This window comes from Callorhinus ursinus, unplaced genomic scaffold, assembly GCF_003265705.2.
Source record: "Callorhinus ursinus isolate GAN/ISIS: 27379988/994484 unplaced genomic scaffold, GSC_fseal_2.0 scaffold2, whole genome shotgun sequence".
Classification (NCBI taxonomy): domain Eukaryota; kingdom Metazoa; phylum Chordata; class Mammalia; order Carnivora; family Otariidae; genus Callorhinus; species Callorhinus ursinus.
Genome location: NW_027397064.1, coordinates 91,922,477 through 91,949,526, shown reverse-complemented (window position 1 = coordinate 91,949,526; position 27,050 = coordinate 91,922,477). Strand labels below are relative to the sequence as shown.

The 27,050-nt window shown below is 36.2% G+C and overlaps 1 protein-coding gene across 4 annotated transcripts in view; it reads left to right on the top strand.

Moving 5' to 3' along the window:
• RAB3GAP1 (RAB3 GTPase activating protein catalytic subunit 1) overlaps positions 1-27,050 on the top strand; it is a 115,532-nt gene that overhangs the window by 40,375 nt on the left and 48,107 nt on the right. For all 4 annotated transcript variants that reach the window (XM_025856892.2, XM_073884645.1, XM_073884654.1 and 1 more), the window contains 3 exons: positions 19,153-19,272; positions 20,713-20,878; positions 25,009-25,108. In XM_025856892.2, the coding sequence (XP_025712677.1) occupies positions 19,153-19,272; positions 20,713-20,878; positions 25,009-25,108 (386 nt within the window). The remainder of the gene's footprint in view (positions 1-19,152; positions 19,273-20,712; positions 20,879-25,008; positions 25,109-27,050) is intronic.

Below are 27,050 nucleotides of genomic sequence, written 5' to 3'. Positions count from 1 at the left end.
TTGAATATCTACTGTTTGGCCAGACACTGAATTAGACACACTTATGTTTAATTTCTAGCTCAAATACTTATTGTCAACTTTTGGAAAATTACTTAATTTCTCTGAGTTGATTTCTATGTTGATAAAGACAGAATAATAAATAATATGCACCTGTAAGAGTAATTGTGAGGGTTTAGTAAGATAATGTTACATAGTATGTTTATCAAACTCTGAATGCTATTATATAATTTCTGTTCAGCTTTTTTTTTTTTGAAGCTTCTAGATAGACATGAATTTTGAGGGAACTCTATGTAACCCACTACAGTCTGATATCTAGTCTCCCCCAATTCATGTCCGTTCCACAGACAAAACATATTCATTCTGTTCAGCTTTTTAATATTTATTTCCTAAAACTGGGTTTGACACATAGTCCATAGTTTAAAAATATTTGTTGAATAAATAAGCAAAACCGTTCTATGTATTAATGAAGTACTTGTTAGTGATATATTTCTTTATATTAATGAAAATCACTTGTTAGTAGTTTTTTTAACCTTTACATTTACTTAAAAAATTTTTTTATTTTAAAAATTAGCGTATAGTAAAATTGGCTTTTTTTTTAATGAATAGTTCACTGAACTTCAACACATATATATATATATATAGGTTTTTTAAAACTCCTACCATAATCAGGATATACAACAATTGTGTAGCCTACCAAAAAACTTCTTGTCCATTATTATTTCTGGCAATTACTGATATATTTTTAGTTTTGATAGCTTTGTCTTTTTAAGAATGTCATAGAGATAGAATCATATAGTAACTGTTTGAGACTAGCTTCTTTCAGTGTAATGCTTTCAAGATCCTTTGAAGTATTCTGTATCAGTAGCTTGTTCCTTTTTATTGCTGAGTAGTATTCTTTTGTGAGGGTATGTCACAGTTTGTTTATTCATTCACTTGTTGAAGGATATTAAGGTTGTTTCTAGGTTGGACATTTATGAATAGAGCTGTTATAAATATATGTGAACAGATTTTTGTGTGAAAGTACATTTTTAGTTCACTGGACTAAATACCTAGGTTGAGATTGCTAGTCATACGGTAAGTGTTTTTAACTTTATAAAAAATGGCCAAAACATATTATTGTGACTGCATCAGAATATAAAGCTTCTGCACAATGAAGGAAACAGTCAACAAAACTAAAAGGCAGCCTACTGATTGGGAAAAGATATTTGCAACTGACCTATCCCATAAAGGGTTAGTATCCAAAATATATAAAGAACTGATACAACTCAACACCCAAAAAACAAATAACACAATTAAAAAATGGGCAAGCCTGAACAGACATTTCTTCAAAAAATACATCCAGATGGCCAAACAGACATGTGAAAAGATGCTGAACATTGCTCATCATCAAGGAAATGCAAATCAAAATTACAGTGAGGTACCAGCTCACACCTGTCAGAATGGCTGAAGTAAAAAACACAAGAAACAGTAAGTGTTGGTGAGAATGTGGAGAAAAAGGATCCCTTTTGCACTGTTGGTGGGAATGCAAACTGGTGCAGCCATTGGAGAGAATAGTATGGAGGCTCCTCAAAAAGTTAAAAGTAGAAATACCCTATGATCCAGTAATCGCACTCCTGGATATTTACCCCCAAAATATGAAAACACTTACTCAAAGGGATACATGGATCCCTATGTTTATAGCAGCATTATTTACAATAACCAAGATAGGGAAGCAGCCCAAGTGTGTCCAATGGTAGATGAATGGATAAAGAAGTGTGTGTGTGTGTGTGTGTGTGTGTGTGTGTGCGCACACACATGCACACAGACACAGGAATATTATTCAGCCATAAAAAAAATGAAATCTTGCCATTTGCAACATCATGGATGGAGCTAGAGGTTATAGTGCTAAGTGAAATAAGTCAGAAAGACAAATACCACATGACTTCATTCATGTAAAATTTAAGAAACAAGCAAAAGGAAAAAAAAGACACTAAGAAACAAACTTAATTGTAGAGAACAAACTGATGATTATCAGAGGGGAGGTGGGTGGGGGGATTGGATGAAATAGGTGATGGGGATTCAGGAGTGCATTTGTCATGATGAGCCCTGGGTGATGTATGGAATTGTTGAGTCACTGTATTGTACACCTGAAACTCGTGTAACATTGTATGTTAACTATACTGGAATTAAAAACTTAATTAAAAAAAAAGAAATGGCCAAACTGATTTCTTGAGTGACTGAACCATTTTACATTTCACCAGCAATGTATGAGAGTTCCAGTTGCTCTTTGTACTCATCAGCACTTGGTGCTAGTATTTTTTATTTTAGCCATTATAATAGGTGTGTTGTCCTGTCAGTTTATTAATTTTTTACTTTATGGGTCATGTTTCGGTGGCATGTCTAAGAACTCTTTGCGCCAGGTCCCAGAGCTTTCTCATATGTTTTAAAAATAAACTTAAAAAACTTTTTGGTTTATTTTACATTTATAGAAAGTTGCAAAGATAGTCCAGTACGTTCTAGTATACCCTCATCCAGCTCTCCCTACTGTTAGCAGCTTATATTACCATGATATATGTGTCAAAACTGCAAAACCAACATTGGTCCCTTGTTATTAGCTTAACTTTTAACTAGTTTTTCCACTAAAGTCTCTTTTCTGTTTTAGGATCCAAGCATTTAGTCATCATGTCTTTTTGGTTTGCTTAGTCTCTGGTCTTTGAAAGTTTCTCAGTCTTCCTTATTTTTCATCTCCTTAACAGTTTTGAGGAGGTCGAATCAGGTATTTTGTAGAATGTCGTTCAATTTGGGTTTGTCTCTGTTTTGCTTTTGATAACAGTTGAGTTGTGGGATTTTGGAAAGAATACCATTGAGGTGAATTTATTGCCTTTTTCATCACATATCAGAAGGCCATGTTATCAACATGACTTAATCACTAGTTAACTTTGATCATATGGCCAATTCTATGTTTTATTTTAAAAGTTTTACATTTTGTATGTAGATCTGTTATCTATTTCAAGTTAATTTTTTGTATAAGGTAAGAGTTTTGGGTCATGGTTCTTTTTTGCAAATGAATGTTCAGTTGTTCCAATATCATTTGTTGAAAAGAACTTCCTTTCTCCATTGACTGACTTTTATGCCTTTGTCAAAAACATTTGGCCATATTTGTGTGGGTATATGTCTAGATGCTCTTGGTTTCTGTAGTTTTTTAAGTGTTTAATTTAGGTGGTGTGATTGCTCCAACTCTGTTTCTCCTTTGCACAGTTGTTTTGACTTTTCTAGCTTCTTTGCTTTTCCATTTACATTTTAGAATTGTTTTATTTATATCTACCAAAAGTCCTGCTGGAATTTTCATTGTAATTACCTTAAATCTCTAGATAGTTTAGGGAGAATTGGTATGTTTGCTATGCAGAATCTTTCATTTTATGAACATGGTCTCTCCGGGTTACATCTTCTTTGATTTCTTTTATCAGTGTCTTACTGTTTTCAGCATGTAAATCCTGTATATATTTTGTCAGATTTTTTTTCCTCCAAGTTTTTGTTTAAATTCCAGTTGGTTAATACATAGTGTAATATTAGTTTCAGGAGGAGAACTTAGGATTCATCACTTAGATCGAGCACCCAGTGCTCATCACAAGTGCCCTCCTTAATACCCATCACCCTTTTAACCTATACCCTTGCCCACCTCCCCTCCAGCAACCCTCAGTTTGTTCTCTATGGTTGAATCGGTTCTCTGGTTTTCCTCTCTCTTTTTCCCCTCTCCCCCATGTTCATCTTTTTCCTTTATTAAATTCCGTATGTGAGTGAAATCATATGGTATTTGCCTTTCTCTGACTGACTTTGCTTAGCATAATACACTCTAGCTCCATCTAAGTCATCGCAAATGTCAAGATCTCATTCCTTTTTATGGCTGACTAATATTCCATTGTGTGTGTGTGTGTGTGTGTGTGTGTGTGTGTGTGTGTACCACCCCACAACTTTTTTTTTTTTTAAAGTTACTGTACTACAACTTCTTTATCCATTCATCAATCAATGGACATTTGGGTTCTGTCCATAATTTGGCTGTTGTTATTGATAATGCTGTTATAAACACATGGGTGCATGTGTCCCTTTGAATTGGGTAAATACCTAGTAGTGCAGTTGCTGGACTGTAGTGTAGTTCTGTTTTTAGCTTTTTGAGGAACCTCCACACTGTTTTCCAGAGTGACTGTATCAGTTTGCATTCCTGCCAACAGTGTAAGTGGGTTCTTTCTCCACATCCTTGCCAACATCTGTTATTTTGTGTGCTGTTAATTTTAGCCATTTGGACAAGTGTGAGGTGATATCTCATTGTAGTTTTGATTTGTATTTCTCTGATGATGAGTGATGTTGAGCATCCTTTCATGTGTCTGTTAGACATTTGTATGTCCTCTTTGGAAAAATGTCTATTCATGTCCTTTGCCCTTTCCTTTTTTTTTTAATGTAGGAATTGGGATGTCAGGTTTTTTTTTTTAAGATTTTATTTGTTTATTAGAGAGAGAGACAGCGAGAGAGAGAGCACAAGCAGGGGGAGCAGCAGAGGGAGAAGCAGGCTCCCCGATGAGCAGGGAACCCAGATACGGGGCTCGATTCCAGGACCTTGGGATCATGACTTGAGCCTAAGGCAGACACTTAACCGACTGAGCCACCCAGATGCCCCTCCTCTGCGCTATCTTAAGAAGAAGATTATTTGTTTTTTGGATGTTGAGTTTGGTAAGTTCTTTATAGATTTTGGATACCAACCCTTTATCTGATATGTTATTTGCAAATATCTTCTCCCATTCTGAAGGTTGCCTTTTAGTTTTGTTAATTGTTTCCTTCACTGTGCAGAATCTTTCACTTGGTAAAGTCCCTTTTTGCTTTTGTTTCATTTTTGCTTTTGTTTCCCGTCCCTCAGGAATCATAGTTTCCAGATCTCACTTTATTTATGTTTACTATGAAGCTGGGATAATTCTGGACATAGCCTTGTCTGGATACATGCCAGAGACCACCTCCCCTGGGCTGGGTATACCTTATCAGTCTCAGAGTTAAATAATTCACATTATCACTGCTAGGCTAAAATACATGGTATTTGCAGACATAAACAGACTTTTCTTTTACAATTCTTAGTTTCTTGAATCTATCAGAGCATGGTCAATTTGCACACATCTCTGTGAGTCACATTAGCAGGCTTTTAGCAGCTAAAAGGCTTATCCTATAAAATCCCAATCCCCAATTCCTAGCTATTAGGGCCTATAATCCAGAGTTGATAATCCCCTGGGTTTCTTCAGAGTCACCTTGTGTGCTTGCTTTTGCCTTTCAGTTCCCTCTTTGTTTCTCTCACCCTTTTTATCTCCTTTTTTTTCTTTGAAGTTCAGCTATGTATTTTAAAACATTGTCATATTTTATAAAGTGTTTTGGTTTGTTTTGGGGGGGTCTGTGTCATGCCAGTCTGCCACTTTGCTTTCATTTTTTACATTTGGTCTTTCTTAAAGATTAGAAGGCCAGCAATCAAACTTTTGACAATTAACCATATTAAAGGTATATGTGTTTTCTTTTATCCAACAAACATTATTTTTAAGCATTTACTGTGAGTGAGATACTGAGATACCAAGGATAAAATATGATCCCTGGCTCAGTAAACTTTGAGATTAGTAGGGGGCTACATAAGGGAATAGTGGCAGCACTATTGATAAAGGCTCCCATGGAAGACAGCACAGGGCTTGATGCAAACTCACAGGAGGTGTCTCTTTTTAATAGAGATCAAGCCAGGAAATTGTTTTCAAAGGAGGCATTACCTCACTTCAATCTTGAGAGACAAGTGAGAATAAGCCAGGTGAAGTTAGGTAAAAAGATAATTCAAGGCAGAACAAGAGCATTAGTAGCGATGTAAATGCTTACGTTAAGAATTTTAAACATGCAAGTAGTTTGGTAAGCATGGAGTATAGCAGCAGAGGGTTGAGAATGACAGAAAATGAGAGGGTATCTGTGTATTTTGGGCCTTATGTGAACTGGGCATCTTAAGAAGATTTCATAATGTTCTTTTTTTTAATAATTTTTTTAAAAGATTTTATTTATTTGACAGAGAGAGAGAGTACAAACAGAAGTGGGAGAGGGAGAGGCAGCCGATGTGGGGCTTGATCCATGACCCTGGGATTATGACCTGAGCTGAAGGCAGACACTTAAATGACTGAGCCACCCAGGTGCTCCCATAAAGTTCTTATACCTGTTTTTTAAAAGAATTTTTAAATTATAATTGTTACAAACATAAATTTTACATTTTCAAAGTTATAAATTACTTGTCATGCCTCTTAGCACTTGAAGAATAACATACACAAGTGTTCATCTGTAAACATTTACATTTTAAAAATTAAATACTAAAACAATGACATTGAAAATTTGATAACTTATGTAAAGTATTCATTTATGCCATACATACACAATTAGCATAGGTTGACCTTTCGGAATGAGATAAAATTAATGTATGATTAACTTATATTTTCGGGGCACCTGGGTGGCTTAGTTGGTTAAGTGGTTGCCTTTGGCTCAGGTCATGATCCCGGGGTCCTGGGATCAAGCCTCCCATTGGGCTTTCCTGCTCAGCGGGGAGTCTGCTCCTCCTTTCCCTCTGACCCTCCCCCCAACTCGTGCTCTTGATTGCTCTTTCTTTCTCTCTCTCTCAAATGAATAAATAAAAAATCTTTTAAAAAAACAAAACATATTTTCAAATCAAACTTTAGGAAATAGAATTTTGGCATTTATGGCAATGTTCAGTTTTGATAGTTCTTTTATTTACATCTATTTTGAAATCTTGTAGTTTCACTTTTTATATTAAGCACCTGCCAGATAAGCTCTAAGCCTGTTTAACTTTTTTAAGGGTATTTTATAAAACTGGTCTTTAAAAGATATGTGGGCAAAAAAAAAAAAAATGTAGGCATGATCAGTTTTTATAGTCTAGGCAAGGTAATTGACGTTAATGATGTGATTTGTTGGATACTTCTCTCTACCTCCTTATATACCTATCCTTTATCTTCTAATGGCAGATTCCCAAAACCATAAGTAGAGATTTATTCCCTTGATTGTTACTCCTTATAAAATAAGTAGCCCTGGAAATGATACAGACATTAACCTAGGAGACATTTATGCCCAAATGTAAATTTGTGAGATCTTTACTGAACAGAGGTTTTATTTTTATTTATTTATTTATTTAATTATGTTATCACCGTACAGTACATCATTAGGTTTTCATGTAGTGTTCCATGATTCATTGTTTGCATATAACACCCATTGGTCCCTGCAATACGTGCCCTCCTTAATAACCATCACTGTGCTAACCCGTCCCTCCCTCCACTAAAACCCTCAGTTTGTTTCTTGGAGTCCATAGTCTCTCATGGTTCATCTCTCCCTCCGATTTCCCTCCCTTCATTTTTCCCTTCCTTCTCCTAATGTCCTCCATGCTATCCCTTATGTTCCACAAATGAGTGAAACCATATGGTAATTGACTTTCTCAAGCAGAGGTTTTAATAAGAATGAATGGTAGGCAGGCTAATGAACTTGTCTACAACCTAAACGTGTCCACATCCTAAAACCTGTGAATTTAGGTTACATGGCCAGCAGGGATCAAGGGAGCAGATAGAATTAGGGTTGCTAATTAACTGACTTTAAGATTGGGAGATTTGTCCTGGATTATCTGGGTGGGCCTAGTGTAATCACAAGGGTTCTTTTTTTTGTTTGTTTGTTTTAGAGAGAGACTGTGTATGCTGGAGCTTGGGCAGGGGGATAGCGGCAGAGGGAGAGAGAGAGAATCTTAAGCAGGCTCCATGTGGAACCCAGCACGGGGCTCTCATGACTTTGAGCTCAAGACCTGAGCCAAAATCAAGAATCTGACTCAAGAGTTGGATGCCCAATTGACTGAGGCAGCCAGGCGCTCCGTAAGAATTTTTAAAGTGGAGAAAAGGCAGAAGAGAGTCAGTGTCTGAGTGGTGTAATATGAGAACTTGGCCTACTATTGTTGGATTTGAAGAAGGTAGCCAGGAACTAAGGAATGAGGGGAGCCTCTAGAAACTGGGAAAGGGAAGGAATGAATTCTCGCTTGTGTAACTTCCAAAAGGAGCATAACCTTGCTGACAAGTTGGTTTTAGCATGGTAAGACTTTTGTTAGACTTCTGACCTATAGCATTGTAAGATAATAAATTTGTTTTAAGCTACCAATTTTGTGGTAATTTGTTACAGCAGCAGTATGAAAACAACACAAAAAATAAGGGCATAAATGCTATATACCTGGGAGGGAGGCTCTACAGAGATTGGAAAAATACACTGAAAGTACAGCTGGATTTAACTCATGATTTTTGTCTCTGTGGTTTTGCCCTTGTTCAGCCTAGTCTCTGGACCTTCAGCTCAACCACACTTTAAGGGAATAGCAGCAACAACATAAAGAAATGGCCCACAATCTTGTAAATTGTGTAGCTGAATAATTATGATGGCTTTTAAAATATTTTTTTTGTGATTTTAGTGCATTTTTTAGATAGTAGAAAGAGATATGTGCAAAAGGACCTGATAGTTTTGATAGAATGGTATTTTAGAATAGCTCTAAGGACTTGTAAGATGTTCTTACTCTTTCAAAAGCAGAAATGTTCAGAAGACTTCTAGTGATGGTGACATAACACAGTTGGCAGTTCCTCCTCTGCAAAAAAAAAAAAAAAAGGTATGACACTGGAAAAAATTGCAAAACGACTATGTTAGGGTACTGGAAATTACCCAAAAGCAGACAACAAATTAAGAAGCATTTATTTTTTAAAAATTACTGGTGTTTCATTTAAGATAGATGGATTCTCTGGCCCTTTTGTCTGTGACTGTTACTACTGCCCTTCTCCTCCCCAATCTATGTTGGTGAGAACTGTGGCTTTCCAGTCTAAGCTGGTCATGAAAACCACCAGTTCTGTTGGCAGATGAGCAGACTTGATCTGGGTGGAGGGCAAAAACCTGTAGCTCTACCATCTAAGAGTAGTGGACTTGATTGAGAATGGATGAGGAAAAGCTGTATCTGAACTAGGCCAAGATTGTAGTTCTAGGGCGCCTGGGTGGCTCAGTTGGTTAAGTGACTGCCTTTGGCTCAGGTCATGATCCTGGAGTCCCGGGATCGAGTCCCACATTGGGCTCCCTGCTCAGCGGGGAGTCTGCTTCTCCCTCTGACCCTCTTCCCTCTCGTGTTCTCTATCTCTCATTCTCTCTCTCAAATAAATAAAATCTTTAAAAAAAAAAGATTGTAGTTCTAGTTCAAGGCAATTGGTGGGTTAGTCAAAAATTTAATAGGGACATACTATATGTATGAGAGCCATAGAAGAATTGTATACACTTTTTACGCATCCCTGTATCATTGGGAAACTACATGTGTGCAGGGAAGATGTAAGAGAGCCCAAACTTCAGAACTGGTTGCAACTTTAAATGCACCTGCACCCCCTCCCAGCAGATCAGTCAGCAGGTCTCATGGGCTCAGGTGTTTGAGCATATTCTTTACCCCAATTACTGGCTTATCACAAAGCTATATTGATAGTGGGTAGCCCCTAGGAACCAGGCTAAGAAGAATAAAATGGTTGAATAAAGACTTCAGTAGTTGAATGTCTTGGGAAAGACACATTGTACAGTTTAAATCTGGACAAGTTACTAAATATAAGCAAAGAACCCTCAGAAAAGTTAAACTTGGTTTTATTATTATCTAAATGTAGTTTTCTTGTTTTTTTATTAACATATAATGTATTATTTGTTTCAGGGGTACAGGTCTGTGATTCATCAGTCTTACACAATTCACAGCACTCACCAGAGTACATACTCTCCCCAATGTCCATAACCTCCCCAGTGTCCATCACCTGGCCACCCCATCCCTCCCAACCCCCCTCCACTCCAGCAACCCTCATTTTGTTCCCTGAAATTAAGAGTCGCTTGTGGTTTGTCTCCCTCTCTGGTTTTGTCTTGTTTCATTTTTCCGTCCCTTCTCCTATGATCCTCTGTCTTACTTCTCAAATTCCTTATATCAGTGAGATCATATGATACTTGTCTTTCTCTGATTGACTTGTTTCACTTAGCATAATGCCCTCTAGTTCCATCCACCTCATTGCAAATGGTAAGATTTCATATTTTTTGATGGCTGCATAATATTCCATTTTATATATATATATATATATATATATCCACATCTTCTTTATTCATCTGTCAATGAACATCTAGGCTTTTTCCATAATTTGGGTGTTGTGGACATTGCTGCTATAAACATTGGGGTGCATGTGCCCCTTTGGATTACTACCCTTGTATCTTTGGGATAATTACCCAGTAGTGCAATTGCTGGGTTGTAGGGTAGCTCTATTTTCAACTTTCTGAGGAACCTCCATACTCTTTTCCAGAATGGCTGCACCAGCTTGCATTCCCACCAACAGCGTAGGAGGGTTCCCCTTTCTCCACATTCTCGCCAACATCTTTTGTTTCCTGACTTGTTAATTTTAGCCATTCTGACTGGTGTGAGGTGGTGTCTCATTGAGATTGTGATTTGGATTTCCCTGATGCCGAGTGATGTTGAGCACTTTTTCATGTGTCTGTTGGCCATTTGGATGTCTTCTTTGGAGAAATGTCTGTTCATGTCTCCTGCCCATTTCTTGACTGGATTATTTGTTCCTTGGGTGTTGAGTTTAATAAGTTCTTTATAGATTTTGGATACTAGCCCTTTATCTGATAATGTCATTTGCAAATATCTTCTCCATTCTGTTGGTTGTCTTTTGGTTTTGTTGACTGTTTCCTTTGCTGTGCAAAAGGTTTTTATCTTGATGAAATCCCAGTAGTTCATTTTTGCCCTTGCTTCCCTGGCCTTTGGCATGTTTCTAGGAAAAAGTTGCTGTGGCTGAGGTCAAAGAGGTTGCAGCCTGTGTTCTCCTCAAGGATTTTGTTGGGATTCCTGTCTCACATTTAGGTCTTTCATCCATTTTGAGTCTGGTTTATGTGTGGTGTAAGGAAATGGTCCAGTTTCATTCTTCTGCATGTGGCTGTCCAATTTTCCCAACACCATTTGTTGAAGAGACTGTCTTTTTTTCCATTGGATATTCTTTCCTGCTTTGTCAAAGATTAGTTGGCCATAGAGTTGAGAGTCCATTTCTGAGTTCTCCATTCTGTTCCATTGATCTGTGTGTCTGTTTTTGTGCCAGTGCCATACTGTCTTGATGATTACAGCTTTGTAATAGAGCTTGAAGTCCGGAATTGTGATGCCACCAGCTTTGCTTTTCTTTTTCAACATTCCTCTGGCTATTTGGGGTCTTTTCTGGTTCCATACAAATTTTAGGATTATTTGTTCCATTTTTGTGAAAAAAATGGATGGTATTTTGATAGGGATTGCATTGAATGTGTAGATTGCTCTAGATAGCATAGACATTTTCACAATATTTGTTCTTCCAATCCATGAGCATGGAATGTTTTTCCATTTCTTTGTGTCTTCCTCAATTTGTTTCATTGGTATTCTATAGTTTTCTGAGTACAGATCCTTTGCCTCTTCAGTTTGATTTATTCCTAGGTATCTTACACTTTTTGGTGCAATTGTAAATGGGATTGACTCCTTAATTTTTCTTTCTTCTGTCTTGTTGTTGGTGTATAGAAATGCGTCAGATTTCTGTGCATTGATTTTGTATCCTGCCACTTTACTGAATCCTGTATGAGTTCTAGCAGTTTTGGGATGGAGTCTTTTGGGTTTTCCACATAAAGTATCATATCATCTGCGAAGAGTGAGAGTTTGACTTCTTCTTCACTGATTCGGATGCCTTTTATTTCTTTTTGTTGTCTGATTGCTGAGGCTAGGACTTGTAGTACTATGTTGAGTAGCAGTGGTGATATTGGACATCCTTGCTGTGTTCCTCATCTTAGGGGAAAAGCTCTCAGTTTTTCCCCTTTGAGTATGATACTTGCTGTGGGTTTTTCATAGATGGCTTTTATGATATCGAGGTATGTACCCTCTATCCCTACACTCTGAAGAGTTTTATTCAAGAAAGGATGCTATGCTTTGTCACATGGCTTTTTCTTTATCAATCGAGAGGACCATATGGTTCTTCTCTCTCCTCTTAATGTGTTCTATCACTCTGATTGATTTGTGAATGTTGAACCACTCTTGCATCCTGGGGATAAATCCCACTTGGTCGTGGTGGATGACCCTTTTAATGTGTTGTTGGATCCTTTTAGCTAGGATTTTGTTGGGTATTTTGGAATCCATATTCATCAGGGATATCAGTCTGAAATTCTTCTTTTTGATGCGGTCTTTGCCTGCTTTGGGGATTAAGGTAATGCTGGCATCGTAAAATGAGTTTGGAAGTTTTCCTTCCATTTCTATTCTTTGAAACAGCTTCAGAAGAATGGATACTAATTATTCTTTAAATGTTTGGTAGAATTCCCCTGGGAAGCCATCTGGCCCTGGGCTCTTGTTTATTGGGAGATTTTTGATTACTCTTTCAATTTCCCTGCTGGTATGGGTCTGTTCAGGTTTTCTCTTTTTCCTGGTTCAGTTTTGGTAGTTTATACATCTCTAGGAATGCATCCATTTCTTCCAGATTATGTAATTTGTTGGCATATAGTTGCTCATAATATGTTCTTATAATTTTTTTTATTTCTTCAGTGTTGGTTGTGATCTCTCCTCTTTCATTCATGATTTTATGTATTTGGGTCCTTTCTCTTTTCTTTTTGATAAGTCTGGCCAGGGGTTTATCAATCTTACTAATTCTTTCAAAGAACCAGCTCCTAGTTTCCTTGATCTTTTGGTTTCTATTTCATTGATTTCTGCTCTGATCTTTATTATTTCTCTTTTCCTTCTGGGTTGAGGCTTTATTTGGTGTTCTTTCTCCAGCTTTGATAAGTCTGGCCAGGGGTTTATCAATCTTATTAATTCTTTCAAAGAACCAGCTCCTAGTTTCTACTGTTCTTTTGGTTTCTATTTCATTGATTTCTGCTCTGATCTTTATTATTTCTGTTCTCCTGTTGGTTTGAGGCTTTATTTGCTATTCTTTCTCCAGCTCCTTAAATGTAGTTTTCAACAATAAATTCCTAGATATACAGGGTCACACAGGAAAGTGTGATCCATATGGAAGTGGAAAAAAAGTTCGTAGAAATTGACTCTTAGTGGGATTGAGCAATAACTTCAAAGCAGTTATAAGTATGTTAAAAAAAACTGAAGTATATTCAGAGAATTAAAAATATGCTACCAATGCATCAAATAGGCAGTCTCAAGAAACAGAAATTATAATGAAGAACCAGATGGAAACGTTAGAGTTTAAAAGTATAACTGAAATAAACTTTCACCAGATGAGCTCAAAAGCAGATCTGAGATGTCAGAAGAAAGAGTTGGTGGATTTGAAAGATTCATAGAAATTATCCAATCCAAAGAACAGAAAGAAAAAAGAACAGAGAAAAATGAACAGCACTTAGGAGATCTGTGGTTCAGTGTCAGGTGTTACAAAGCATACATGTAATAATGGGTGTCCCAGATGAAGAGAAGGAAAGGGCAGGGGGAGGAAATACTCAAAGAAATAATGGCTGAAAACTTCTTAGATTCAATGAAAAAATATTTATGGACCCAGGACTCTCAACCAAATCTAGACACATTATCATCAAGTTGCTGAAACCCAAAGCAAAGAGAATTTTGAAAGCAGCAAGAGAAAAATGATTTGTCATGTACAAAAGAATAATACTATTTGCTGACAAAAACATTGGAGGCCAGAGGGCAGTGCAATGAGATATTGAGTGTTGAAAGGAAAAAAAAAACCTGCCAGCCAAGAGTTCTATATCCAGCACAAGTATCTTTCAAAAAATAAAGATGAAATAACACCATTACATAAACAAAGAGAATTCATTGCCGGGAGACCGACCTTATAGGCAGTGTTAAAAGAAAGAGATGATAATTGGATCTATAGGAGGAATGAAGAGCATTGGAAATACTCTAGTACATACAAAAGGGATATTCTTTTAATTAAAAAAGCCCCTAATATTGCTTAAGCAATAATTATAACGCTGTACTGTTGGGTTTATAACATAGGTAAATGTAGTGTATGTGACAGTATTGTACAGAAGAATAGGGGAGGAAATGGAACTACACTGTAAAGTTGCTGGATTTTACCACAATTAATCCAAATAGATTATAAATTAAAGGTACAGTTTGCAATATCCAAAGATGTCTGGGAGGATGAAATTGAATAAAGAAATTGCTTATTGAACACTTCCATTTTCTCAGGTATATTGTACATGGTAGGTACAAATATGTCCAAGAAATTTTTTTATTTATCATTACTGTTTTTGGTGCTCCAGTATTTTATGCATATATTCTTTATACTATTCAAGGAGGCTCTGAATATATTCTTTCTTTCTTTTTGGAGGGGGGAGGGGCAGAGGGGTAGAGAGAATCTTAAGCGGGCTCCACACCCAGCGCAGAGCCTCACATGAGTCTCAATCTCACAACCCTGAGATCATGACCTGAGCCAAAAGTAAGAGTTGGATGCCAGGCACCCCTGAATATATTTCTAAATTAAGAAAGAAACTCTACATGTACGAGATGTAAAATGGTAGCATTCTAAGTTGGTGTGTGTTTTTATGATTTTTCTATGCAAGATAAAGAACAGGTACAGCACATAGTGGTTATTTGTTGTTGCTTTCAGTCTTTATTGGAGCAAGAAAGAAAAATGTATCTTAGAACAAAATAGACAAAAATGAATGATTGTCCTACCTTTCTCAGTTGGAGAATGTGATGCTAAGGCACATTTGTATTTAAATTTAGTATTTAGCATGTACATAATGTAATCTAACAGATTATCTAACAGAAAAAACAGTTCTATTATTAAAAATTGCCATGGTGGGATTTTTATTTGTGTTGTTATGTTTGAACACCTAATAAATTTAAATTACTAGACTAGATATTGTAGGATACATAAAGATTTATTAATGAAACTTACCGTACCATTATACTCCCCCTTCACTTTTCCTATTCTTTCCTCCCCATCCCTCCGTTTCTACACACATATAAAAAGGGGGTTTAAGCATCTCATACTTATTAATTTTGGACAACCAAGCAGGAAATCATAGGAAATATGGGATATGTCCATCTGGATATTTTAAGAGTATGTTAGTTATATGTTTATGTATTTTCGTGCTTTTGACTTGTGACTTTTTTTCATAAATTAGATTTTACTGTGCGTCTTCTGATATACATTTGTCTTAGCATTTCATGATTGCCTTTATGTCAGTAAACCTTTTTTTTAAAACCTTATTTTTTTTTTAGTGACAAGTATCCTGTAGTATGAGAGGGTTCTGTAATTATTTACTCATTTTTTTTTTCCATTGAAGGATATTTAGGTTGTTTTTAGTTTTCACAATGAAACTATTACAATGAACATCATTATGCATAAAGGCATACCTCATTTTTGTGCTTTGCTTTATTGTATTTTGCAGATACTGATCTTTTACAAATTGAAGGTTTGTAGCACCCTATGTTGAGCAAGTCTATCTGCAAGTCGGTTTTTCTAGTAGCATTTATTCACTTCTGGTCTCTGTCATATTTTTATAATTCCTGCAGTATTTCAAACTTTTTCATTATTTTTCTATTTATTGTAATCTGTGATTGCTGACAGAAGATTGTTAGCATTTATTAGTAATAAAGTATTTTTTATTTAAGGTATTTACATTTTTTTTGACAAGATGCTATTGGCACACTTAATAGACTACAGTATAGTATAAAAATAACTTTTATGTGCATTGGGAAACCAAAAAAATCATTTATACGTGCTTGATTTGATATCTGCTTTATTGTGGTGGTCTGGAACTGAACCCACGGTATCTTCAAGATACTCATTTGTATGAATGTTTTTGTAAAATAGATAAAAAGAAATATAATTAGTACAAAGTTTGTGAATTTTAAATATTGATATATCCTGCCTTTTTGTTCTCCAAAAATGTTTTAAAAGTTCATACCACCACCTGTGGCATGTCCCAAACTCTTGCCAATACTGGCTCTTACCAATATTTTATATTTTTTGCCAATTTAATTGGTAAATAGTAATTATCTTCTTTTAATTTTATTTTCTTAATCACTAATAAGGTTGAACATCTTTGAATAGAATGCTTAGCTGTTGATATTTCTTATTCTTTAAAATATGTATCCATTTTGCTCATATATTTGTTTAAATTTTTTTGTTGTGGTAAAACATAACAAAATTTACTATTTTAACCATTTTTTAAGTATACACTGGTGTTGAGTACATTCATATTTTTGTGCAACCATCACCAGTATTCATCTCCAGAACTTTTCATCATCCCATATTGAAACTCTGTACCCATTAAATGATAGCTCCTCAATCCTTCACCCACCAGGCCCTGTAGCCACCATTCTATATTCTGTCTCTGTAAGTTTGACTACTCTATGTACCTCATATAAATGTAATCATATGGTATTCATTCTTTTGTTACTGTCTTATTTCACTTAGCATTAAGTCTTCAAGGTTCATCTCTGTTGTAGCATGTATCAGAATTTCTTTTCCTTTTAATGCTGAATAATATTTCACTGTGTACATATATCACATTTGTGTATCCATTCATCTATTGATAGGCATTTGGGTTGTTTCCACCTTTTGGCTGTGTGGATAAGGTGCTGTGAGCACGCATGTTCAAGTATCTCTTTGTGTCCCTGCTTTCAATTTTTCTGGGTATATACCCAGATATGAAACTGCTGGTCATTCTATGTTTCAGTTTTTGATGAATCACTGTACTGTTTTTCCATAGTGGCTGTACTATTTTAAATCGCACCATTCATGCTCAGCGGTTCTCACTTCCCCATATCCTTGCCAACATTTGTTATGTATTTTGTTTTGCTTGTTACAATAGCCATCGTAGTGGGTGTGAAGTCATATTTCACTGTGGGTTTGATTTACATTTTCCTAATTAGCGATGTTGACCACATCTTTTCATGTGCTTATTTTCCTATTGTATATGTTTTTTGGACTAATGTCTATTCAGGTTCTTTGTTCACTTTTTAATCAGGCTGCTTGATTTTGTTGTTGATTTTTCTCATTTTTTAAGGCCTCCACTTAATGTTTGCTTAGTTGAAGGCATTGTCTCAGGCCTCAAATAGGTCTAATACAGGATGTGCCTGGGTGACTCAGTTGGTTGAACAACTGCCTTCGGCTCAGGTCATTGATCCTGGGGTTCCGGGATCGAGTCCCGCATCGGGCCACCTGCTCGGCGGGGAGTCTGCTTCTCCCTCTGACCCTCTTCCCTCTTGTGCTCTCTATCTCTCATTCTCTCTCTCTCAAATAAATAAAATCTTTATAAAAAAGAATGGCATAACCCTGGAGACAGAGTGCTGATCAGTAGGGGATTACCCTTTGAAAAGGAGGTACAGAAAGCATAAATATTATAATCTTATTTGAGGGTACGATGAGTACATGGGTAGATTATTTCTGGAAGAATATCCAAGAACTGTTTTTTTTTTAAGATTTTATTTATTTATTTGAGAGAGAGAATAAGATAGAGCATGAGAGGGGGGAGGGTCAGAGGGAGAAGCAGACTCCCTGCTGAGCAGGGAGCCCAATGCGGGACTCGATCCTGGGACTCCAGGATCATGACCTGAGCTGAAGGCAGTCGCTTAACCAACTGAGCCACCCAGGCGCCCCAGAATAACCAAGAACTGTTGACTGTGGTTTCACTCTAGTGTGGGCGATGGCATGAGGAAAAATGTTCACTTGTTTTGTTTTCTTTCTTCCAAGGGCGTTAAAAAAAGAGAAAAGTGTTTTTAAAACCTTTAGAGCTTAAAATTCATAGCTCTGGATTCTTTCCAGTATTTAATGCCATTTCTGTATAACTAATTTTTGATTTCAGGGGTAGGAGGATAGAGGCAAGGTGAGAAGATGAACTAAATTTTTGTCATCTAAACAATAAACAGATTATGGGTTGGACTGTTTTTATTTTTTGATCTTTATCACTGTGGGATTTCTTGAGAATGTTCATAAATAAAAGCCTTCACAACTCTACATATCCAGCGTTAAAATAAATTAGGCAAATGGGTAATACCTTTCATAATTAATTTTAAAAATATTAAATAAAAATACATTTAGGAGTGACTAGAGCAGGAATTTTCAATAGGCAAAATCACTAACTTGATCTTATATATATGTATATATATATTTTTAAAGATTTTATTTATTTGACAGAGAGAGAGAGAGCGAGAGAGGGAACACAATCAGAGGGAGTGGGAGAGGGAGAAACAGGCTCCTGGCTAAGCAGGGAGCCTGATGCGGGGCTCGATCCCAGGACCCTGGGACCATGACCTGAGCCAAAGGCAGACGCTTAATGACTGAGCCACCCAGGTGCCCTTGATCTTATATTTTTGTAAAGTTTGGCCACAAATTTGTGTTATTTAAAGGACTTGACAACTAAATGAGAAGTTTTCATTTTTGTAAGATATCGTAGCAAGAGTAAGCCATTCTCTGATAATTTTGTGACTCCTATCTGATGTGTTATTGAGTAAAAGAATATAAGAATTCGTTGGAGCACCAGCGTGGCTCAGTCAGTTAAGCATCTGACCCTTGATTTGGGCTCAGGTCATGATCTCGAGGTTGTGAGTGAGCCCTTCAGGCTTTGTGCTGGGGGTGCAGCCTGCTTAAGATTCTCTTCTCTCCCACTCTCTCTGCTGGCCCCCCACCCTCTCTCTCTCTTAAAACAACAACAACAACAATAGAATAATTCCTTAGTTGAGTAAACCACGTTTTCACATTTAGACAGCACAAATACATGATGGATGATAATTATTTTCCTCCCATTTAGGGAATCTATCAAACTATCTTTCCACATCATTGGACTTAATGTTATCAGTTAATTAAAAGCAAGATTTCAGTCTTGGACACTTAATTTTTAAGACAAAACTGTTAAACATGCCTTTCTTTTGTGATTTCAGCAAATTGCTTTTAATTTGTTAAGAATTGAGAGGAATTGGGTGAATAATGGAAGTGTTTTACTAAATGAAGGAAATTCATGTTATTGTCAGTTCAGTTGCCACTGGAAAAAAAGAGAAACACCTGTATCTCCGACATGACTTGCTAAAATGCAGGGAGATTTTTTTCAAATAATGGTTTTGTATTCTGAAGTTTTCCCTGTTTAATGGCAGTGGTTCTTTTTTTAAAGGTATGGACTGCGGGAGTTTGTGGTGATTGCCCCTGCTGCAAACCATGATGCAGTTCTCAGTGAATCTAAGTGCAATCTTCTTCTAAGTTCTGTGTCTATTGCTTTGGGAAATACTGGCTGGTAGGTGGACATTTTGAAAAAACCTAGACAATGAATTAAAAAATATTTTTAATTATAATTTATGAAGGAAAATGGTTTCTAAGTTAGATTTAAAAAAAATTCTTAGGATTCCTACTTGTACATTTATTGGAATATCATATAGAAGGACAAACTCAAAACCTTTAGTGAGTGCATTTCTAAAGGGAAATTTACTGAAATATTCAATGAATATTTGAAATGAGTAAGTTATACTTTTTGTGTTTTGCTTTCAAATGTTTAGTTTATTTAAATTTTTTTACAAAATCTAATTTTCAAACTTAAAAACAGATCGTTGTATTGTTCAACCTCAACTGAGATTGCCCAAGTCAGATGACTCAAACTTTTTGCTGTTCCATGTATGTCCACAAATGACTGAAAATGCTGAGAGTATTGATTTGGGGGTTACAAATAAATTTTAGGGAGTAGGCTTATTTGCAAACATGCAAATCTGTGAATAATAAGGATTGGCTCTATCTTCAAATGATAAAGTAAAAAATATTTCACCACTAATGTTGTTTTGATTTGTATTGCTTCATACCTGTGAATCAAATTTTATTTTGCCTTTAAAAGGCTGATAGGATACTGATGCCAGCAAGCCTGATCTGGACCCAGAGAGGGTCCCACAGGACCAACCAAAGGGGTCCCTGGATGCATGCAGGATATAGTCAAATGTGAGCCAGCAAGAGATGAAAGCAGTATTTATTAAAGGCATAGAGAGAGTGCAGGTAAAGAATATCTGAGAGACTCAGGAAAGGAAGTCTCATCTTTGCTTTGGGCCTGGAGGTTTTTGTTGAGGATCATGGTCTGGTGTATGTGTCCTCTCAGGCATCCAGGAACTGGTTAGATCAAAGGTGAAGGCCCATGTGTTATTCCTTGGAGCCTGGGTATCTTGACATGGATATGTCTAGTGCTGGTGGTCTGGAATGCACATATGATAGCTTTGTCTGGTTATTCTCACCTGGTCCTTCCTTAAATGTTATCTTTTCTAGAGAAATCATTAACTCCTTGTCTCTTACAAGGAGGACATAAACTACTGAGGGATGTGTAAAGTGGGGGTGTAGGTCCTAGCAAGAGTAGAAGCAGGAAAAGGAGCAAAAAGCAGATTTTTATGGAGTCCTTCAGTCCCTATCTTAATATGATCATTTTTATTCAAGAAAATTTTCATTGTGCCTTTTTCTTTTTTACTTTCAGCTATTTTAAAACAATTTTCTGAATATAAAGTTCCACTAGATGATCGTTTCTTCAGCTTATTAGTGTATGGAGAAAAGAAACTAAGAGTGTCTCTTATAAATATAAGTCTGATAAATGATCCTTGCTTAGTGTTTTAAAATATTTGAGATTAAAATAATGGGGAAATTTTTAGATTTAGGAATTAGTGTTTAATGAACTTAAAATCTGTTCCTATTTAATTGTGTCCTACAGCCAGGTGCCACTCTTTGTGCAAATTCATCACAAATGGCGAAGAATGTATGTGGGAGAATGTCAGGGTCATGGTGTCCGAACTGATTTTGAAATGGTTCATCTTCGGAAAGTGCCAAATCAGTACACTCATTTATCAGGTCTGCTGGATATCTTCAAATCAAAGATTGTGAGTTTGTATTGATATTGTCAGTCTTATCTGGGATCTAGATGAAAGTAGCAGTTTGGTAATTTTATTGAGTATGTAGAAACATTTCTCTATAATGATAATGTAATTAGTGGAAGATATAATTGACTATATAAATTACTATGTATGTTCAAAGAAACAGTATCCAGTTAGATTTTTTAGTGTACTAAAGAACAACTAATTAAACTAATTTTGTTCAGTTTGTTAACATTTATTTACTGTGTTATCTCTTTCTACTCTTTCTTCTCTAATAGTAAAACAGTTGGCCCTTGAACAATACAGGGATTGGGATCCTGACATTCCACCCCTGTGCATAGTCAAAAATGCACTTAAAACTTTTGACTCCCCCAAAACTTGATTATCATTAGCCTGCTGTTGACTGGAAGCCACACCAGTAACGTAAACACTTGATTAACATATTTTGTGTGTTATATGTACTATATATCATATTCTTACAATAAAGTAAGCTGGAGGAAAGAAGATGTTATTAAAATCATAAGGAAGACAAAACACATTTATAGTACTGTACTGTAAAAAGCTCATCTGTAAGCAGACCTGCATAGTTCAGAGCCATGTTCAGGGGTCAGCTATTGCCAACCTCCCCAGATGAGTGTGCTTCAGGTAGCTGCTTGTTAATTATACTAGTTTTGCAGTCTTTCTGATGGTTGGGAAATTTTAAAAAGGAAAAAATAATGAGGAAAATGCTGAAGTTTCTCTTTTAGTAAGTATGGTAGCTATTTAGGATTAGAACTAATTTCATAAAAATGTTTTCAATGTTGAGGCCCTACATAGTGTAGTGGTAGGATTATTACCACCCAGATAAATCCATTTGACATTTTTTTAAAAAAATAATGCATGTCACCATGTTAAGAAATTTAAATAAAGTAAAAGCTTCCTTTCATTTCTCAATCTCGCTCCTCAAAATAACTACTGTTAGCAGTTTCTTGTGTTTATCGCCACCAAAAGATCATAGAAGCATATATTTTAAGAGTTCTGTGTATGTATGTAATTTTTTTTTTTCAAAAACTTTGAAAAGCTTTAAGTACTTCTTCATTCTACATGTGGTGTTTTGAGAAATATTTGAAAAAGGTAAGTATGTATATATTTCTGTCCCAATTGTTTCCCTTTGCTCTCTCACCAGAAGTTTTCAATTATGTATTTTTAGATCAGGTTTCTGGTCAGATCAGGTTTCTGGTCAGATGCAAATATTAATACTTTATTCCTTCTTCAAAAACATGAGTGAACATTATTTTCATGGATCTTTTATGTCCCTTAGGTAGCTGAACTTCTCTTTATTGAAACTAGGGACCACCTTGATCTGTGGAGCCTAACTTAGATTATGACAGTTTGCTAGTTGTACTTTTAAAAAAAGTGTTCTTAATCAGTTCATCACATTATCTGGCAGAACTTTCACAAAACTCACTCACCTAGATATCAAACACCTCTCAATATTGATTTTTTTAAAAGTAGGCTACACGCTCTATCTGGAGCTTGAACTCATGATCCTGAAATCAAGAGTCGTGTTCTCTACCAACTGAGCAAGCCAGGCGCCCCTCAAAATTGATTTGATAAGAGTTGAACTTACAATAATTGAGAGTTGTTTGGGTACTTTAGGGGTTTTACATAGCTAAAACTACCCAGTATGTGACTCTTCTGTAATATCTCTCTAAAGCTATCTTTATTTTACTTTTTTTTAAAAGATTTTATTTATTTATTTGACAGAGAGAGACACAGAGAGGGAACACAAGCAGGAGGAGTGGGAGACGGAGAAGCAGGCTTCCCGCTGAGCAGCCCAATGTCATTCTGTCCTGGCCATCCTTGCCATCCATCTGTTTTTCTCTCCATTCAGTTTCAAGGAGATGCTTATGTGCTTATTTATTTATTTATTTTAAAGATTTTATTTATCAGAGAGAGAGAGAGAGCATATGAGCAGGAAGAGGGGCAGAGGGAGAAGCAGACACCCTGCTGAGTGGCAAGCCTGACGTGGTGCTTGATCCCAGGACCCTGGAATCATGACCTGAGCTGAAGGCAGACGCTTAACGACTGAGCCACCCAGGCACCGCTAAAGCTATCTTTATAAAAATTACTCTTTAACACCTGCTTGCAATGTTCCAGAGCACTCACCCTTCACTGGAAGTTTATTTCGTTTTTGCATAGATCTAATTTGTTAGAAAAGGCTTTCCTTCTGGCAGGGGATGGGGGGGGTCAGTTTTGCCCTTTGAGGTACATAAAATTTAAATTTAAATTCTGCCATAATCCTCTAAATATATGAAAATTCATACTCTAGTCTTTTTTCATCTAGACATTCTTCCTTCTTTCAGATGCTCTTTATATATCATGGTTTTATATTTTTGAATGTTGATTTGGATATTTGTCTCTCTTAGAACTACATTTCTTCATGTTTTGTGGAAATTTTGTTTGCAGGCTCATTTAGAATGAACGTTCTATCTAAAATTTTTACTTTCTCTCCCATCCTCCCCTGTGGCTCTGTAATCTTGTGGTTGCTCCCTACCTGTAGAAAATTTCAGAGTTGACTTTTAAAATGGTGTTTGGAGGCTCTTGCTCTGTGGTGATACTGGGGGTATTGATCATCTGGTCTTGGAGTTATTGGATTGCTTGCTTAGATTATGAGAGTGTTTTCTCCCCCTCACTCAGTGACTCTCCCCAGCCCCTAATTTCCAACAATGCTACTGTACCAAGTTGGTGTGCCCTGTCCCAGTGTCTGCCTTAAGCAGAGTATTATAGTGCACTCACTCTGGGCAGAGTTGAACTTCCAGTTCCACTAGGCTGTCACTGCCTTCTTCCACACCTGGAACTTAGCAGGCATGTGCCTTAAGCCCCACTTAAAACTTTGGATTTTGTGTACCTTTTCTAGGCCCAAAAAGATATATTTATGTCACGTTTGATCCTAGCTATTCCTTTCTGGTTATCTCTTCTATATTTATCTATGTTGCTGTGTAACTGGAGCAGAGGTTATGTGTCAAAGCAACTTTGTTATGGTTTTTAGACTCTTTGTATCTTATGGGTGAACACTCACTTAATATCTGCACTTGACTGAGAAGTCTATTATTCCTAACCAGCCAGAATCTTACCTTGCTTGTTTAGGACACAGCAGCCCAAAACTGAATTATCTTTCTTTTGGGCAACCACCTTGTATTGTGACTTTAGATTGAGTTTGTATTTGGTTAAAGCTACTAGTGACATTTATAGATGCGGCTACTGAGGTAAATGTCTTTTATTCCTCCTGGTCAGTATCAGCAACGCCTGGTAACTGGTTAGATATGCAGAATACTCTTGAATTTATAGTTTCACATGTTCCATAGGTGAATCCTTTTATATTAAGTCCTACTCCACATTAATGTAGGTTAACCATTATTAAGGCAAGCTGAGATCATAGGATGTTTAGGTGATATTTATTTTCATGATTTTTAATGAATGCAAAGATGAATCTAAATTTTATGTTAACTGATTCATTAGTATATTTTGCATGAGTGACCATTTGTCTTAGTCTAAAATTATGGTTAAATATTCAAGACTGGCTTTAACTTGAGTTTATTTTCATTTGAAAGAAAGAAAAGACATCATCTCCTCAATCCTAGTCTTACACTTTATAATAGTTTCACTTATTTAAAAAATGAATCAGATTTTTTCACATTCATTATGGCTGAACAGAATAGTAAGAAATTATATTTGTATAATTAAAATTGTTAAAACTATTTTGAAGGAGCATTTAATTTGTTTCCAGGTAGCAGTTTATTTGTTTATTTTTAAAAGATTTATTTATTTTAGAGAGAGTGAGAGTGCGAGTGAGCACGAGCTGGGGGAGGGGCAGTAGGAGAGGGAGAGGGACAGGCAGTCTCCATGTCAAGCGGCGAGCCCAGGGATCTGACATGGGCCAAATGTGGGGCCCAACACAAGGGGTTCAATCTCAGGATCCTGAGATCATGACCTGAGCTGAAATCAAGAGTTGGAGGCTTAACCATTCACCCACCTAGGTGCCCCTCCAGTTAGTAGTTTAAACAGCTTCATGTTCATGTAATTTGCTCTCTGGCATTGTTTTTAAAACACTTTTTTTAAAGCTATATGATATTGTCTTTGCATTTATTTCCTAGGGATGTCCTTTAACTCCTTTGCCTCCAGTTAGTATTGCTATTCGCTTTACGTATGTACTTCAGGATTGGCAGCAGTATTTTTGGCCTCAGCAACCTCCAGGTGAGATAATTTAGAGTATACTTAACTTACTGAATATAAATGGAAAAGAAAATATATTCAGAAATTAAACTTATTTAACAGTGTGTTTCAAATGTTTTAAATTTGAAATGTTTGTAATTCATTCTAAATGCAGTATTGCTGATTTCATTGCCTTTATCATTTTTTTTCCTCTTGAAAAAAGCTCTGAAGTTTGTTCTAGAGACAGCATTACTCTGTATGTGACAATCTGTCTTTGAAAGCTGACATTATTTATAAAGCATCCCCCTGCTGTGGATCCTGTGCTGCAAATTAGTATGTAGTGAATGGTTAAAATGTCTGTTTTTAGAATGTAATAACGGAAGCCACCCTCATAAGCTGAGAACCTTATGGAAAGTAGAGATTGAAGAAGAGTGCTAAATAAGGAAAGCAGAAAAGAAAAAAAAAAGTGTATATACACATATACTTACGATAGGTAGAGCTCTAGAATATTTTACTTTAACTTGCTTTTGATGTAATTAAAACCAATTTACCCACTTAGCCATAAAGCAGTATATACTGATAAACTGATTCATTTAGTAATCATTAATTGTTAACCTATAATGGGCCAGCTTAGGATGTTTGGGCTGCAGGTGTGAACAAGATATTAACCTAAGTTCTAGAAAAGTTCACCCTACTGGACATATAGCCTAATTAAGTGAGGGTTTGGTTCCTGGGTGTTTCTCACATAGAAGTGTAATTATATTCAAGTATATCTATAAGAAATGTAATACAAATTTATAAACAATTACAAGGATTTTATTAGCCTGAAACATTTCTCACTCTGCCCCAGTCAGAGAAAAATAAATTAGAATAAAACAACATTCTTTACTGTTTATTTTTATTTCAAGTAGTTGGTTATTTATAGGATGGAAAATAGGTAGTTTTGGAATGATATTACAATAACGTAGTACATCCTTAGCCTTTGGTAGTTATATATGCTATCAGTATTTTATTTATGTACCACAGAATAATTTGAAATTCTAGTGTACAATAAAAGAATTGCAACTAAACTATAGCAAAGGGAAATAAAAGCTAAGCTGTGAATTAAATTAGAAGAAAGACTCAAATGTTCATTTTGGTAATTTTAGTTTCCAGACAATACCCTCTAGACAATTTGTAGCCATCTTCTCTGTGAAAGTTTCAATTCCTGCCCTCCTTTTCCTTTTTTTCAAAGGCTGCTCTATTATTAGTCAATTTTAAATATTCCCAAGATGATACAGTCTGTGGTGATCTAAGAGGAAGCCCAAGAGGCAGAATGTTAGCATTATAATTTTGATTGCCAGTAAAACCTTTATTGATGTTCTCTTGCCAATTCTTTTTTAACGATGACCAAAATATTAACCATTTGCAGTGAATTGAAGGCCATATAAATTTTTAATATTTTCTCCTATAAAGGGAAGGAAGGGATTTGAACATGTAATATGGGCCACACATTGTGCTTGGCATTTTATATATTATTTCATGTAATTATCATTTATCTGTGGTGTTTCTTAAAGAATATATGTGTCTTTGAGAACATAGGTAACTGGCTCAGGGTCACATGGTCATCAAATGATAAAGTTTGCTTTCAAACACTGGTCAAACTCCAAATCCCAGGATACTTTCATTCCACAGTGTTGCTTCTGAACTTTGTGTGTGTGTGTGTGTGTGTGTGTGTGTGTGTGTGTGTGTGTGTGTGTTTGCTTTTTTTTTAAAGAGAGGGAGAAGAGAGAGAATCTTAAGCAGGCTCCACTCGCAGTGTGGAGCTCGCCATAGGGCTCAGTCTCACAACCCTGAGATCATGACCTGAGCTGAAATCAAGAGTTGGATGCCTAACTGACTGAGCCACCCCTGTGCCCCACTTCGGAACTTTTAATTGAATTAAAACTTTTGCACTGTTTAGTAATAATTTTTAGCTTATTAATTTATAAAATATGCTTACTAC